Source organism: Camelus dromedarius, chromosome 4 (assembly GCF_036321535.1).
Source record: "Camelus dromedarius isolate mCamDro1 chromosome 4, mCamDro1.pat, whole genome shotgun sequence".
NCBI lineage: Eukaryota > Metazoa > Chordata > Mammalia > Artiodactyla > Camelidae > Camelus > Camelus dromedarius.
Genome location: NC_087439.1, coordinates 49,364,874 through 49,382,807, shown reverse-complemented (window position 1 = coordinate 49,382,807; position 17,934 = coordinate 49,364,874). Strand labels below are relative to the sequence as shown.

At 33.3% G+C, this 17,934-nt stretch overlaps 1 protein-coding gene across 6 annotated transcripts in view; it reads left to right on the top strand.

Moving 5' to 3' along the window:
- The window catches only part of LNPK (lunapark, ER junction formation factor), a 78,899-nt gene extending 61,506 nt beyond the window's left edge, over positions 1 to 17,393 (top strand). For 3 of the 6 annotated variants that reach the window (XM_064484923.1, XM_031451695.2, XM_031451694.2), the window contains 4 exons: positions 4,234 to 4,339; positions 5,586 to 5,656; positions 6,443 to 6,613; positions 13,543 to 17,393. In XM_064484923.1, the coding sequence (XP_064340993.1) occupies positions 4,234 to 4,339; positions 5,586 to 5,656; positions 6,443 to 6,613; positions 13,543 to 13,778 (584 nt within the window). In that variant the 3' untranslated portion in view covers positions 13,779 to 17,393. Of the gene's footprint in view, positions 1 to 4,233; positions 4,340 to 5,585; positions 5,657 to 6,442; positions 6,614 to 8,150; positions 8,234 to 8,407; positions 8,576 to 13,542 lie in introns of all 6 variants that reach the window. The other 3 variants (XR_004136731.2, XR_004136730.2, XM_031451696.2) reach the window with 2 other exon arrangements.
- The last annotated feature ends 541 nt before the right edge of the window (positions 17,394 to 17,934 follow it).

The following is a 17,934-nucleotide window of genomic DNA, read 5'->3' as shown; positions in this document are numbered from 1 at the left end:
TTTTTGTTTTTGTTTTTTTTCTTGTAATATTTTTGTCTGGTTTTGGTATCAGAGTAATACTCACCTCAATATGAGAAAGTATTTTCTTGTCTTCAGTTTTATGGACAAGTTTTGGTAGAATTGATATTATTTCTTCCTCAAATGTTTCAGATTGAATTTACAGGTTGAAGTATCTGGGCCTGGTCTCTTGTGAGTTTTGGTAGTTTGTTAGTCTTTCAGGGAATTTGTCTGTTTAATCTAACTTACAGAATTTATTGGCATAAAGTTATTCATAACATACTCTAATTATTCTTTTAATATCTTTACTATCTAGATTTATGACAGTTCTCTCATTCTTAATATTTTATTTTGTATCTTTCCTTTTTTTCCCCTGATTAGTCTGGCTAGAGATTTATCAGTTTTATTGATCTCGAAGAAGCAGCTTTTCTCTATTTTTGCATTTTCTCTTTTATTAATTCCCTCTCTGATTTTTATTATTTCTTTTATTCTGTTCTCCTTGGATTTTATTTGCTCTTACCTTTTGTCTTAAGGTGGAAGCTGAATTAATGGATTTTTAGACCCATCTTCTTTTGTAGGTGTTTAGTGTTATAGGTGTTCAGTGGTATAAATTTTCGTCTAAGTGTTGCTTTAGCTGCATGTCGTAAATTTGATATGTTGTTTTTTCATTTTCACTCAGTTAAAAATACTTAGTAATTTCTTTTTTGATTTTTCTTTAAACGTGGATTATTTAGATGTATGTTATTTAGTCCCCAAATATTCAGATATTTTCTCCATGTCTTTTTGTTGTTGATTTCTAATTTAATTCTGTTGTGGCCAGAAAACATACTTTGTATTATATTAATCTTCTTAAATGTATTTAGACTCGTTCTATGTCTCAAACTATCATTTGTCTTAGTATATGTTTTATGTTCACTTGGAAAGAATATCTATTCTGTTCCTGTTGGATAGAATGGCTATAAATGTCAATTAGGTCAAGTTGGTAGTAGATAGTGTTGTATATTATTAAAGATTTTCTGTTTGTTCTGTCAATTACTGAAAGGCTGCTGTTGAAATCTCCATGTATAATTGCGTATTTGTCTATTTCTTTTCATATTTCTATTAGTTTTTGCTTCATGTGTTTTGAAGCTCTGTTATGATGTTCATATTTGTTTAGGATTGTTATGTCCTCTTGATGAATTGACTCCTTGTCATTATGAAATTACCCTTCTTATCCCTGATTATATTTCCTCCAGAATCTACTCTGATTGCAGTTAATACAGCTGCTCCAGATTTCTTTTGATTAGTGGTGGTGTATTTATATTTTAGTGTTAGTGTATTTATATATATTTTTCTATCATTTACTTTTTTTTTGAACAGATTTATTTTACTTTTTTTTTAAGGTTTTCTTTTTTTAGGGAAGAGGGAGGTAATTAGGTTCCTATCATTTACTTTTAATCTATTTTTGTCTTTATATTTAAAATGAGTTTTTTTGTAAGCAGCATCTGTTAGGTGTTTTTTTTCCCCATTATGACAACCTGCCTGATAGTGAGGATGTTCAGGCCACATACATTTAATGTAATGATTGATTTGTTTATGTTTGAGTTTAAATCTCTTTATCGTGCTGGTTTTTTTCTATTTGTCCCATCTGTTCTGTTACCTTTCTCCTTGTTTTCTGCCTTCTTGTGGGTTGAGTATCTTTTATGATTCCATTTTATCTTTTTTTTCATTGCTTATTTAGCTATACTTTGGGGTTTGCAGTATATATCTTTAATTTATCAGAGTTCATCTCAAGTGGTATGATACTAGTTCACATGTAGTTTAAGAATCAAACTACAGTATACTTACATTTCTCTCCTCCTGGCCTTTGTGCTGCTGTTGTCATACATTTTACTTTTTCATGTGTTGTAAACCCCTCAAGGAATTACAGATATCCCTTGCTTTTTGAAAGTTCACTTTACACCACCTTGCTTTTGTGAAAGACCTACGTTAGTACCTGTTTTCACTACCTGAAAGAAATTGGAAGAGGGTTTTCGCTTTTACAAAAAAAGGTGATAAGCGAAAATAGCGTTTAGCATTTGTTTTGCAGCGAGCCATTATAGAGGCAGCGCACATCCCAAGCAGCAAGAGTGGCACCGCCAAGCTCCTTCCCTGGGAACTACACTCAGCATCTCAGCATCAAGCCACCATAGCTTTGAACTATGTCTGTGAGCCTCTGTGCTTTATCTCAATTTATTTTGTGCATCCATTAGCAAGATGTGTCCTAAGGTAATTACTTCTTCACTTTATGCCATTTGGCTTACGAAAGCTTTCATAGGAACTTTTGGATAGCAAGGGAAGCCTGCATTAGTTTTTCTGTAAGCCATCAATTGTTTTTTAAAGAGATTTAAATAAGTTTTATATATTTACCCAGTTGGTAACCATTTCAGGTACTCCTCTTTCTTTTGTGTAGATCCAACTTTCTGTCTGGTGTCATTTTTCTCCTGTCTGAAGGACTTTCTTTACCATTTCTTATAGCACAATTCTGCTAGTGATAAATTCTTTCAGTTTTGTATTCAGAAAGTCTTCATTTTTAAAAGATATTTTCACTAATGCAGAATTCTAATTTGATAGTTTTCCTCTCAGAACTTTAAAGATAGTGTTTCACTGTCTTCTGTCTTGCCTATTTTCTGATGAGAAATCTGTCATTCTTGCCTCTGTTTCTCTGTACATAATGTGTCTTTTTCTGACTGCTTTTAAGGCTTTCTTGTTATCACTGTTTTTAAGCAATTTGATTATGCTTGCCTTCATGCAAAATTATGTTTCTTGTGCTTAGTGTTTGTTGATATCCTTGGGCCTGTGGGTTTACAGTTTTCATCAAATACGGAAATTTTTTGTGCATTATTTCTTCAAATTATTTTTCTTTCCCTCTGTCTCCTCTTCTGAACTCCAGTTATATGTATACTAGGCTACTTGAAGTTGTTCCACAGCTCACTGATGATTGTTCATTTAAAAATCTTTTCAGTCTTTTGTGTTTCATTTTGTATAGTTTCTATTGCTCTGTCTTCAAGTTTACTAATTTTTTTTTTCTGTAATGTCCAAACTGCTTTTCATTACATCTATGGATTTTTTTAATCTAAGACATTGTAGCTTTCATCTGTACGGGTTCAGTTTGAATCTTTTAAATTTTTTCTATGTCTGTGCTTAATATATTGAGTCTTTCCTCTGGATTCTCAAGCATATAGAATATAATCATAATAAGAGTTTTAATATGTTTGTCCATTAATGCTATCATCTCTGTCATTTCTGGGTTACTTTTTTGATTGATTTTTCTCATTATGGTTTGTATTTTCTTGCTAATCTGCGTATCTAATAATTTTTTGATCTGATGCCAGACATGTAAATTTTACCTTATAGGATGTTGGGTATTTTTACATTCCTATACAAAGCTCCTCTGAATACTTACCCAATGACCTATGAGTTACGAAGTTTTCTACTCTGGCTGCTGGGAACATGTGATCTTTTTTTGCCCCATGTGAACACTGGTACCTTTAATATTTTAGGGAATTTCTTTCTCTGTCCTCAGGTAGTTTTCTCACATGACTCCTTTGGAGATCTTTGATGTTCTTGCTCTATGCATTCTCTCCTCCCTGGTACTCTTTCCAGTGAACTCAACCTCCCTTGGCCTCCCTTGAGTTCCAGCTTTATCTCCTCAACTCAGGGAGACTGATGCAGTTCACCTGGATTTAGCCTGCCTGAGCTGCTACCTGGAAACACTCTCCAGGCAATGAGCTGGGGCAATTGTAGGGCTCATCTTAATTTGCTTTTTGTCTGTCAGAGATCTTTATCCTACATTGCCTGATACCCAATGTCTTTAAAACCATTGCATCATATATTTTGCACAGTATTTTGGTTGTTTTGGGTGGAAAGGTTAAATCCAACACTGATTACTCTATTACGGTCCAAAGTGGAAGTCCTCTAGTTTATTATTACATAAGCTTTTAAGAGTCTGGGCACTTACAAAAATTAATTTGTACAGAACTCAACATAGTTTTATTCCTTAATAGATTTTGTTGCTGGTTCTATAATATAACACATATGTAAATAAATTTTTTATAATGCAGTATTTTTAATGCAAATTTGAAAACAGATTAATAGCTATTTTTATTTTTAAAAAGTTATTTAAAAGTTCTAACAAGCATAGGTAGTTCTTGGCAACTGAATTAAATTTTAAATATATATATAAATTTTATATATACTTATTTATTTATTTACTAGGTCTTCATCCTCCTGGCCCACCTTTAGCAAGACCCATTCTGCCCCGAGAACGAGGTGCTCTGGATAGAATTGTTGAATATTTAGTTGGTGATGGTCCACAAAACAGGTAATGTTTACTAGGGTGGTAGATAAATGAAAATAAAGAAAATCTTATTGGTTAGGGTGTGTGTGCACATGTATTAGATTTTCTACCATTTTGTGGCTCTTGTTTCCTGATTTTAGAACGTAGTGGGGTATTTTATAGCCCTGCAAAAGAGTTTATTCAATTATTTTTCAGTAGCAGTTTGGATAAAGTATTTAGATAAAATATTTTAAAATGTATTATATATAATGGAAAAAATATTGTAACTCTGCCTTGTTATAATTGTACTATAAGATTATTTTTGGTAAAATTGAATCATTTCATTGAATCCTTTAAACTTGAAGAGCACATAAATAGTGCAGAGTTGGAGTTTTATAGATATGAGTACTAGACTTAATGATGGTGATAATTTCACTAACAGTGAGGACAATTTCATATATTTGGCACTTATAGTTCTAAAGTGCTTTTCCATTTATTATCTTATTTAATCCTTATAGTAACTCTAGGAAGATAGGTATGATATGAGGAGAGTAATTGTTACAGTATAGATTTTAAATAATTCTTAGGATACTAGAGTAAATATTTGACAGTGTTATCAGTTAATATTGTTGTTTTAATAAAGGGACTAGAATTTAATGTTAATGAAATAAATTGTATGCTATTCAAAACAGGTAGAATATTGTTTGACAGGGCCAAGTATTTGTTATGTACATACACAGAGAACACAGAGGGTATATAAATAGAAAATGAGGAAGATGTTTAAGTGTAACTGGGATAGATACAGTAATCACGATGTATAGGAATTAGCCTTTGTACTCAGCTAAACAAAATTAAATTCATTTCTTTACTGCAAGTCTTCTCAGAGGTTTTAATAATAATCATTGTGAATCTTTGAGAGGTTTCATCTTTTCCAGTCTTATCTGACCACAGACTTGGGGTCTGTCATCTCCAGGAATATATGTTAGGAAACATTGAAACTGAAGTGTTCTGTTATCAAATATAGTTCTGCTTACTTAGTAAGACTATTTTCTTTTGACTGTTGCTTAGTTTATTTTTAAGTAGATGTATAAATTATGTTTTAAAGTAGTTGATATTTTGGCTGTTGTCATGCTTAAAGTGTACTGTTTATTGTTTACTAAGTAACATCTAATCTGTTGTGACACATTTAGCTATGTTAAAATATAAATTCACTGTGATGGCTGAAGTAGCCTCTCTCATGGGCTTTTTGTCTGATTTGTAATTGGTCTGTTCACTTTTCCTTTTGGTGTAGGTATGCCCTTATATGTCAGCAATGTTTTTCTCACAATGGCATGGCTTTGAAAGAAGAATTTGAATACATTGGTAAGAATTATTGGGCAGTTAGATTGAAATATTTTACTCAAATATTTCATTCTATACCAATTCCCATGTAATGTCATTATATTTTAGGTACTGTCTCTGTCATGTTGTTCAGGTATATTGTAGAACACACAGCAAAGCAGGAAAGACAACTCTGCTTTTATCTTCATACAATGTACAGTCTCTCGGCCAGTTGTCCTCAAACTTCACTGTGCCTCAGAATCATTTGGAGAGCTTTTAAAATTATGATGCCAAGGTCCCACCTACAGATAATCTGCTTTAATTGATCTAGGGTGGGGTCCAGGTATCAGGTATATCTTTTTTAAAGATTCTCAGAGTATTTTCATGTGCAGCTACTATTTAAAAATATTGTACTAAATTAATTATGCTTCTCAAATATGACATACTACATTTTGGGGGGCAAATGAACAAGGTTTTGGATTTGAAGATACCTAATGATCCTGGTGACTAGAAATGTAATTTCTGTAATGCATTTAGGTAATTATTAATATTGCTTTACTATTAGTTAACCTGCTATGTAACTTACTATCTTTTCTGCTTTAAAGTTGATATTATAATTCTAATAATAATTAGAAAGTACGCTTTAAAATAAACTTTGTTAGAACACCTGCCATAATATTATTAAAACCACATGGAATTTCACAAGGGATAAATAACTTTTGAAGGGTTCTTTGACTATTTGTAAAAGTAATCTTGAGTGTTACCTGATTAGTCCTTAAAATTTATTTGGTTCATGGTTTTATTTATTTATTTTTTAATTCTCTGCAGCTTTTCGTTGTGCCTACTGTTTTTTCTTGAATCCTGCAAGAAAGACCAGGCCCCAGGCTCCAAGACTTCCAGAGTTTAGTTTTGAGAAGAGGCAGGCAGTGGAAGGTTCAAGTTCAGTTGGTTCCTTGCCCTCAGAAAGTGTGATTTCATCAGAGAACCAGATCAGTGAAGGTATGAACATGTTAATTAAAAAGTTTTATCTCTTAATAATGTTTGCTGTTTAACAGTAACAGCACAATGCTTTTAGGCTTCTTGCAATGGATCAGATTTTGCAGCATGTATATATCAGCTATTGCTCTGATACTATGGCCTCCTGTGTGATTTGTATGATGTGTTTCAGTTTTAAAGCTGTGTTAATCAACATCTAGAAACAACTAGGTAAATACTGTTTATGGCATTATCTCTTATAATAGCTCTTGGGAGATTTAACTAGTAATGTTTTCATGGAATTTTTCAATTTATTTAAATGAAGCAGATTATTAGCATCATGAAACTACTACTCCTACGGGTAAATTTCTTATAAGATTTATAATTAACATTGATAAAAATAGATTTGTGCTTATGATTTGAATGAATAGGAGTTACTCAAAAGCAGGAAACTTTGGAATTGGAAAGTCATCCTTATGTTCTTCAGATGACTGTGTTGATAGGACTTTGAAACAATCTATCGAGGTCCAGGAGATTAACGCTGCTGATGAATGTCTTTGTTGTAAAACAACCTTATTTTAGAGAAACAGATTTTTATTAGGATTCATTGGGTTTTAGAACTTGTCTTTCAATTCTGTTTTAGGAATTCTTGAGGAAGTTTCATGAAAAATGAAAAAGATAAGGTGGAAGATCTGACTATTAATTGCCAACTATTTCTTGCTATTAATATTGGATGAGGAGCTGTTTGTTAAGCAGCTCTGAATTATGAAGATTGCTAAAATTATGACACAGGCCCTGATATTTTGGTGCTTCGCCTGGTATAGAAAAAAAAATCCATATAGGAAGTTTTGTTCACATAGTTTAACAGTCAGTATTCATCCTTTTAACTTCTAGAAATTATCAATTACATGTATTTGATTTCTTTACAAAATCACTGAATAGTGGAAAGATTGCTTTTACTGAGAATAATATATGAGGTAGTGAATTTTCACATATTGGAAGGTTAGTATGAAAATTTGAGTGTCTTTGTTTGTTTGTTTAAACTTTGAAAATGAACTTAAAATATCATGCATTGACTTGGGCTTGGCTTTTGGCTTACTAACAAATATCAAAATGAATTTGAATACAAATAGCCATTACAAGAGGCCTGTGTACTTCCAACACTGAATCAATGCATTCGTCTTCTCCAAGTCTGAAACGTCCACTCCAAACAGAATATCAGATTTTTTCTTTGCTTAAGTCATGCTCTGAGCTGCATGCTGTCACATGCAAATCATCTGCCTTGCCATTGCAGCCTCTTGGAACTGAAAATTAAAGAATTTCATACTGAAGATGCCTAGAGGAAAAATTGAAGTCCTTTCCATGAGTAACCTTGCTTATGAAAGCTAAAGTGAATATTTGAAAACCAGTAGTTGGGACAAAAAAAAAAAAAAAAGAGAAAACAACCAACAAAATAGAAATCTTGATAATGAGCCCCATGCTTTCTATCTTCTACTAAGGTCAAGATGCGTAGTTAGCAAACAACACCCAGCTCTGTACCTTTCCTTCTCATCTAATCTAGGAGGAGCAATATCCCAGATGTCTCATTTTCTGTCAGAAATCTCTGGAATGAAGTCTAACTGGCTCAAACTCAACCCTAATAAGGTAATGTTAATAGGTGAAGACAAGCTTGAAGCAGGGTCTGATAACTCCACAGTGCTAGAAACTGAAGCACCAATTCCATTTGGTTAAGGTAGTCTCTAGAATAGTAACTTCTTCATCTCTTTGGATTTATCAAAATGGCTATTATGAGCACCTTTTACTTTTTTGGTTTTCCAGAAGACTGAAAATTTTTTCCAAGACTCCTGCCTCAAGACTGTGATACACAGTTGTCATTTCCAAGCTGGATTCCACTAGTAAACAACTGGAAGCATTTCTGATGAACAGATGAAGCTGCATTTATTTGAATGCTGGTGGCTTACCCTGATGATTAGATTGAACTATGAAGTAAGAGCATATCATCTCAGTCTCTCTGCTGACAGCCAGTGTTATTAAGGGCTTATATTTGCTGATTTCTGCATTTTTAATGTGGAAACTTGAGGTCTGAAAGAAAAACTCTCTTGCTTTAATTTTTTAAATTTTAAAAAATACTGAAATAGCTCTTTGATTGGAACTAAAAGGTAACTTTCTTCCATCTGAATTTTTTTCAACAAATATTCCATAACCATTTAAATGTAGGATTAATAGAAGAAACCTTGTTTTTCAATTTATGATGCAAGACTTTGAAATTAAATTTTGTCTTGATTGTGCTACTGGAAGATTTTGCATTTAGGATGAAGCACAAGGCTTTTGAAATTTTCGAATCACTCTTTAGAACAACATATGAAATCTTGGAAAGTTTTCGTCAAAGAATGAGACCTAGAAGAAATTCCTCCCATTAATTGCTCATTTGAATTCCTAGAATTTTTTCTAGAACTGTGTGTCCAGATGCTTTGGTAATAGAGCGTTAGAGAAAGCAAGAAATTAGGATTGTCATTTTATTTAAGAACATACTAGATATGGTATGCCAAAGTGATGAACTGCTTTTTGGTTCCTCGGTTTCTTTTATTGTGAAATGAATAATATAGTAATATTTGAGTCTCTGCTAAGCCATGTTAAAGTGGGTTTATCAGGTGTTTTTTTTAATGTGCTTTCCAAAATAACTGATACATAGCATTCTTAATCAGCATATGAGGTTTCTGCAGTTAGTATTCCAGTATAATGATTTGTAGTTAGCATGTTTGAAAAATACTAATATTGTTTTCATTGTTCAGTTATATTTGAGTGGATCTTATTTAATTCTTTTAGTAGAATATAGCACTTATGGGAGTGGAAGTAACTTGCTAATTATAAAACCCATGGCATCTAATCAGTACTATCAAAAATAGCAAGTAAAATTTATTTAAAGTGTAATTTATCTTGATAATTTGATTTCTGCTCTTCCTTTCTTTTAAGCAATGTACTGTTACAATTAGGTTATGTTGAACTAGGGAAAATTCTATTTTTAGTATTATTTATTATGATGCTGTAAGAAACTGAACTATTTGATAATGTAAATTTTGTTGAATTCTGTGTATTTATCAGGTCCAAAAAGCTTATACCTTTATTTATATTTAATTATATATAGCTTACTGAAGATGTAAACTTACCTGTAGTATGTTTTTGCATATTTGTTTTAGGCATAGAGATCTTTTGGCCTTTTGATTCCCTTTTCTAAAACATCTTCACCTACTAGTTTTAACATTTATACTCACCTAATGGGTTTGTTCACCAATGGTAAATAATTAAACAATAGTCTGTGTGTTTAATATGAACTGTTTTTTCATAGGTGGTTTTCATTTATTTGAATTTTATTCATTGAGTCATTGAGTTGAGTTTTCGGAGTGAAATTCATGTCTATTCCTTAAATATAAGTTAGCCATTTCCCTTAAGGCAGAGTGATCTTGCAAAAACTTGTTTTGTTTAAAATCTGAGTTCAAAGACAAATTGTCCATTAATTTAACAGATTTCCTTTGGGTAAGTTTTATAGTCTACACATAGAGTGGATACTGATATGTTAGCAAGGCAAAAATTTTTTTTTAAGTTATTGCAAAAAGGAATAAAAAGAATCTAAATGGATTCACTACAATATGAGGGGTTTTTGAAGGCATAATCTAAGTAGAATCATGTGTTTTGCTGTGGAAATTATGTATTTCTTTTGGAGATATATGAAATTGTTTTGCTAGACTATTCTTTAATTTTCTTAGAAAATTATTCTTTCAAGAGCTAGAATAAAAACCTAAAGGTAAGGTGATCTTTTTACCTGTTTTTGCATGTGTGTGGTGTATGAGTGAGATAGCAGTATTTGTTACACAGTTACGCTCAGTGTTATGAGTGAGTTGTGTAGCTGAATTGAAGCTTTGCCCAAACATCTGGAAGCTTTGCCCAAACAACAGCTGTTAAAATTTGGTGGAAAAAGCTTCTCTTTCAAGAATATTGGGGTGGGAGTGGGGTAGGGGCAGGAGTGGGGAAAAGAACAAATTCCTTGGGTCATTTTTGTTTCATTGCATTGTGATATTTTGTTTTCTGGGCATAACAAATGTCAAAGGTGATTTTTAAAATTTTCTTACAGATGAAATTAGGTCATTCAGGTAACTTTGTGTCAGGTTTAGTCTTAAACTGGTGGTACATAAGGGAGAAGTATTTAATTTGTGTGAACACAAAGGCTGGTTTCTCTTTCAGCATTTTATGCCTAAATATTGACATCTACTGTAATGCATTTTAAACCACCAAGCTATTTTAAACCACAGCTTCATAGAAAAACTGTTTTTAGAATAGGCAAATGATACTCTCCCATAGAAATAAAGTGTACTTTTGGAATACATTTACTAATCTTATTATAAAGCTCTGTGGTTTAGTTATTAAACTGATAATACAATTCTCTGTTGATCTTGCACACCTGGTTCAGTTAAATCTTGTTGGGATGACGTCTCACAAAATGGCGTTGGCTTCCAAACATTGAATATCTACATTGTTTTTACTAGCTGATGTCTGCATTATAGGCATCATGACACATGTGCACATACAGGTTTTTTGTAATGTTACTGCTATTAAAATTTCTCTTCTGCAAATTAACCTGGGGAGAGAAAAGTAGTCATTAATAGGCTTTTTGTTTGTTTTCAAACCCCACTCATCATTTCACTAGTTTTTAGTCTTCTATATAGTCTCTGAAATACAATACAGTATTGATGAGCAAGTTTTGGTGTACTTGTATATGTGTATAATGCTGTTTTCTGATTGTGACAGCACATGGTATTTCTTAAAATTCACCTCTGTAGTGTTACGAAATTAAGTACTATAGTTCTTCTCTTTGTATTAACTACTTCTTTAAGACCCCAGAATTTTTTAATTAAATTGGATTTGACTAGGGATGTGTCTGTTTCTGAAAATAGTTGTATCACAAAGCTTTGGTAATATGATAAATCATGAACTTTGATACCTCCCCTGTTTAAGTTCAGTACTGAGGCAGTCTGTCAGACAGAATATGAAAAATTATGTGGGCCTGTGTTCACTTAAATACGTTTATTGATGAACAGAGTCTTGGATTCTGAGCTTTATGTTTTTTCATTTTGTGTGACTTTATTGGAAAGCTTACTAAATTATAATCAATTGTAAAGTTCTTGGCAAGTAAGTATTGCTCTATGGCCAGAGAGTTGTGGAAAATCATGGCTCTTAAAACTCTGCCCTGGATAAATTCTGTGAAGGTAGAAATGCAAATGGTTAGTGACTCCTGAAGTTTTTCGCTGAAGGACTTGTTTGCCCTTGTAGCAGAAATGACATGTACATGTCTGTAGAGTTTGATTTCACTTTCTGCTTTTCCTTTGAGCACTGAGGCATTCAAATAACAAAACTCAAATGACCTACTGCTTTTCCACTTTGGATTTTTGTAAGATTCCAAGTGGTACAGTGGTGCCATTTTAAGTTCCTTTTAAGATAAAAATAGCATTTTTGTGACGTGAACATTCCTCACTGCTTTTTGTGATCATGTGAAATTTTCATACAGTAAAACCTCATTAACTTGGATGTCCCTAACTGTGCAGTTTTGGCCTTTCATTCTATATATAAAAAGAGAGAAAGAGATTGTAATTAATTCTGTAAACTAGCGTCTAAGGTATCTGTTTGAAGAAATAGTTAAAATATTTTTTGAGTCTTGGCATAGAGTGTGTAAGATACAGATAATTTGAATTTATTAAAACTGATATGATGAAACCATAAATTTGTAAGACCTCCATGTCAACATGTGTATATATAGTACATAATTTCTTTGCAAAACTATTTATTTTATTTATCTAGAAAATTCTGGCCTGTACTATACAAGGAACTAAACTGGAACTTTTTACTAATGTAGACTGGCCTTCCCTCCAGATTTTTTGAATCAGTAACATTTGTAATATATTCTAAGGGATCATCTGTGAGGGTACAAAAATCCTATTTGTGTAGCTGATGTGGTTTAAACATATTTCTCCTAACAAGAATATTAGTTGCTATTTATTACAAAGACAAAACAAAGAAACACCTCAGCGTTAGGTTTTTACTTTGATTTGGAAATTGGGTGGCCCAAAGCTTTCTGTTTCTGTCATTCCCTTCCCTATCCCATTCTTTAAACTTTAAAGAATTAAACTTGTTATTATTGTTGTTGTTATTATTAAATTATTATTAAGAGATTTGAATTTAATGAAACTCAAAAGAGTTTAAAGGGAGTAAATTTCCAGGTAGGGACTAAGACCCTTCCTTGGCTTTTGCTATGGAGACAGGAGCAAAAGACTCATCCCTTTCTCTCCCTGGCAGTCCCTTCTGACCCAGCGGTTTAGATCCTGAGGACTTGTCTTGCAGAGGGATGAGGGGAAAAGGTGGATCCAGACCTCCCCAGTCCTTGGATAATAGAGAAGTACATCAGTGTGGGAAATCACACCACCTACACGTACACAAACACGAAAGTTTACATTTACACATTGGTCATAGGGTTGCCTGGGCACAAGGGAGACCAGTTCCTTCAGGAAACCTAATCTGGGATCAGTATACTTGCTTTGTTTGCTAGGCTGTTGTCTTACAGCACATGATTCTCTTGGGACTTTGATATAGTTGAACATTGAACTTTCAAATCCATCTTTAGGAAAGTTGCTAAATATTATGAAAGTTCTTATATTTCATGATATATGGGGTTTTAGGTAAAAGTATGTTTATGGCTTTGTTTCCCTCCTAATTTTTTCCCCCTTCATTCACACCAGTTCATATATGGTATGCTATAGGGGGTTAAGGACATATTTTCAAAGACTTTAAGGATAATGTTAGACTGTTCTTAGACTGTTTCTTAGTCCACATATGCGTGTGCTTATCTTACTCAGTAGTTTCAACATTTGGATATTCCTAAAATCTTGACCCTTTTATCTTTTCAGAATCTTTAGAAGAACACGATGTTCTTGATAACAGTACAGAGCAGACAGATGATAAAACACCAGATACAGAGCAGACCAAAGAAGTGATTGAACAAGCACCTGGCACAGAGGAACCAGAGGAGAAGCAAGAAGAGACTGAGAACGAGGAAACCTCAATGAGTGAAGCCAAATCAGCAGTTCCCAGAGCTGATGCTATTCCTAATCCTGAACTATGTGGAGAACCTTTGACAGTGTAGTAAACGCTTCCACGTGCCTTCAACTGGGTATCTGTAGTCTTGTTGATGCCAGTTATTGCTTTTTTAGGTGGTGCTTTTTTTTTCCCACTCAAAAGACATGCTTGATATCATTTGAATTTAGATTGCCTAGTTATTTCAGTATGTTGAAGTTATGTCTACTGGGTACTAAAATTAAAAGCAAGTGGTGTCAGTAAAGTAAGATCCTTCTGAATGTACAAAAACTGACACTGTTTAGACAGCTTTTAGGTATTTTTTTTTTCATTCTAAAATTAAACAAATATGATAGGAGTTTTATTTTCTAGTTGTGACCTGTAAATACTATCCATTTTGACATAGGAAGAACTTTAGTTAGGAATAAGTTCTAAAAGTGTTTGTTTTAAGGAATGAAACTCAATTAAGATTTTTTAATACTTCATAATTAAAATGGATAGAATTTTAACTCTTGAGATATTTGCCAGGGGGTGAAATGTCTATTTAGGCATTTACATTAAGAGGTATGAAAGTTACTGCAGTAACAATATAGGCATGGACATGAATCCTCATTAAGAATAAAGTTGAACAGTCAAGTGCAGAGTTACTTTTGGATGTCTCTTATTTTGCAGCTGGGCCAGAGGTACCTGATGTATATAATTAGCTTATGTTTACATATTAACATATAGGAAATATCTCTGCACTTGACTGTACTTGCATTTTGAACCTTATTTATATTTGTAAAATAATGATGATATTATAAGTGAATTTGTGCTCTTGTGTGTATTTTGTTAAGGAAAATAAAGATATCTGGCAGCAGTTTCTTTTTGTTAAATATCAAGCCTCCTTCAGACAACATCTTGGGTGGATGCTTGGCTACCTGAAAAGTCTTAGTAGGAAGAGCTCACCATTCAATAAGCCTATACACTCAACTGAGATCAAATTATGATCTTTTTATTTAGACTTGTTGCCTTTCCAATTCAGAGAAATAGTGACATTTAGAAATAGTGACAATTAAAATCTAATTAGAGATTAGATTTTTCTGATTCAGGAAAAACTTAGGCCATTTGTAGTTTTTTATTTCGAGAGACATAGTTTTGTGAGAATAAGCAGTTAGTTACTGGTTGTTCATTGAATTTAATTTGTATTAAGGATTAACTGGGAAATTTTTTTGACCCAGAATGGTAATTCTTGGACGTTTTTTTTAAGTACACTGTTATCTTTTCTATCTTCCTTTTATCTCTCTTCTCTATTATTAAAAAGAAAATTGTAATCAAGTTATTATGCCAGAGGGACAATACCATTTGTTATCATTTAAAAATTCATCTTTATGCTTTAATATCTTATATCTGATAGGTATTTTTAAGGAGCCCAGTCTGTTAATGGTCTTAGGTGTAATGGTATAGTGACCAGAGTTTTCAAGATTACCGAACTGGGCTAATTCCAGCTCTGCAGTCTTGAGCAAGTCACCTGACCTCTCTGAGACTGTTTTCTTCATCTGTAAAATTGGAAGAATCACACCTACTTTGGGGGGTATGGGTACAATTAGAAATAATTTATGTAGTGTGATTAGCTCATTGCCTGATAATTAATAGATAAATGGTAAATGGTAGCATTTTATACTATGAATATGAAAGGGCTGTATATCCTTCCTCTTGCAGGTAAGGAAATGAAAAAACAATATGAACATATAATTCAGCTGTTCAGAATCAAGCCAAAGTTTTCTTCATCAACTTTTCTTTATCATATACATGTATATAAATGCATAAATTAAGGAAATAGGAAGCTGAAACTATGGAATATAGTCCTACTGAATATAGTATTTTTTAGTGAAGCCTGATAATCAGGTTTTTTGTGCATTATTGGACCATACTATTTTAGGAACACCTTACTGAGTTTTCTTATTAAAAAACATTCAAAGTCAGATGTACATCAGTGGAAAATTAGGAATACCTCAGAGAAATATAATTTGTTGATAAAATCAAGCATATATTATGAGAAATATCTTTGAAAGAAATACAGAAGATGGTTAAAAGGAGGATTAGTAAAATTAATACAACGGGTAACATGCTGTAATCATAAAGTACCCTTTAAAATAGAAAGCTTTATTCTGATAGTGTAATAAACAGCTGATGGTTGAAAGAATGGTAAAATGTCCTATTTCTGATTAAGACTAGTATAAGTGAGAAAAAGCAAACTTAATGCTAAGGGCTATTAGCTAGAGAGATCTTAATTTCCCTACTTACTAATGTTCAACAGGTCATTATCTAAATTTTCTCACTATACCCTTAGCATAATCTACAGACAAGGTCTGGCTTCTCTCTCCATCCCTCTTCCACATAGCCTTAGGGCCTCTGAATTCTCTGATCATGCTAACCCCTTTCCCACCTTAGGTCTCAGCTTAAATTTTTTCTCAGAAAGATGCCCACCCAAGCTCCTTATCTAAAGCTGACCTCTGCCTTTTACTGGGTCATGTCACTTTATTATCACAATGTGTAAGTATTTTATCTGCTTACTAGTTTACTGTATCCCTTCATGACATAGAGTCTATGTGTGCAAGACTCCTGTCTTATTTACCCCTGTATCTCCAGGGCCTAGCACAGTGCTCCACACATATTTATTATGTGAATGAATAACTTTGTTGCTAAATGCAGTGAAAACTGTCAGTCTTAACTTATTCCACTGTCCGACAGTATTGAGTACTCCCTTTAGTTTGAAACAGTTTTTTTTCTTTTAGCTTTTGAGTTCTCACACTACTGTTCTCTTGCTCCTCTGGCTAGTCTCTGTCATTTTCAGACTTCTTTTCCCCTGCCCATCCTTTAAATGTTGGTGTTCCATAGCTTCTACTATGTCAGCATTTCTTCCCTCCATGTATTCTCTCTAGGGCTCTCATCAACCCTCCTGGATTTAATTACCATCTATCTCTCTGATTGTCGGATCGCTACTGATCTCTTTCCTTCACTTCAGAGTGGTATTTCACCTGCCTGCTGGAATGTCTGTCCCAATCAGTTTATTTTAAAATGAACACTATTTTCTGCTTCAAACCTTCAGAACTTTCAAACTTTCTGTGTTTCTAATCTCATCAAATAGTGGTACTATTCAAGCCAGAAACTAGAGTAGAGTCTATCCACTCATCCCTTTCCCCTTTTTCTGTCTTAACTGGCAGTTTCCATCTCCTAAACATCTTCCAGTTATACTCTCATTTCTCCATCCCACTAATGTTAATGGTAATAAACATTTGCATTCTTTCTCTGTGCCAGGCAATATGCTAACTGTTGTATGAGTATTATTTTATTTGTTCTTTGGCAACAGCCCTGTGAGGAATTTTTTTTCTCTGAAGTATAGATGAGAAAACAGGTGTAGTGAGTAAGCAACTTGGTAAATGAAAAAGCTGGGATTTGAATGCAGGCAAATGTCTTCAGAAATCTTGCTCTTAATTACTTTTGTACTGCCTTCTAATTCAGGCCTGTATCATCTCAAATTTGTCTCTTAACTGATTTCTTTGTCTCCAGTCTTGCCCATGGCTGTTTATTCTGTGCACTGTAGCCTGAAAGAGTTTTCACAATTGGAAAACAAATCATGTCATGCTGTTACTTAAACCCTTTGATCATTACTCACTGTTCTTGGAATAAAATCCAAACTTACCCTTACGGCCTGCAAAGCCTAAGTCATTTTACTCCTAGTTATCTCTGGCATTTCTCACCACAGCTGCTGCCACCGTTCCTCTTGCCTTGTCCCCCCCACCCCCCACTTTTAATACAGCTGTGCTACTGTTTTCTGTGGTTTGCATGTACAAAGTTTTTACTAATCCCCCAGCCTCCTAGTGCTCTTCCTCACATAGACATAGGGACACTCAGTAATAGTTGTTGAATTTAATTAAAATAGTTCCATTTAGAACCCAAGTTTAGAAATTTTGCTAATATTGTTATTAAGTTATACCTTTTATTCCTGAAATTGGTCTTTCTCATTGTATGCATTAGATACAGTCACTATTATTTGGTGAACATAAGTGAATCAGGAGAGCTATAGCTTCGTGAGGTTGGGGAAGAGATACTAACTGTATAATGATTTTCATTAAATATTGTATGGTGAGTGTTGGAAAATATAAATGACTTATATGAAGTCATAGGGATATCTAGCACCTGAGCCAAGCCATCACTCAGATCTCAGCTCTTAATGTAGGATG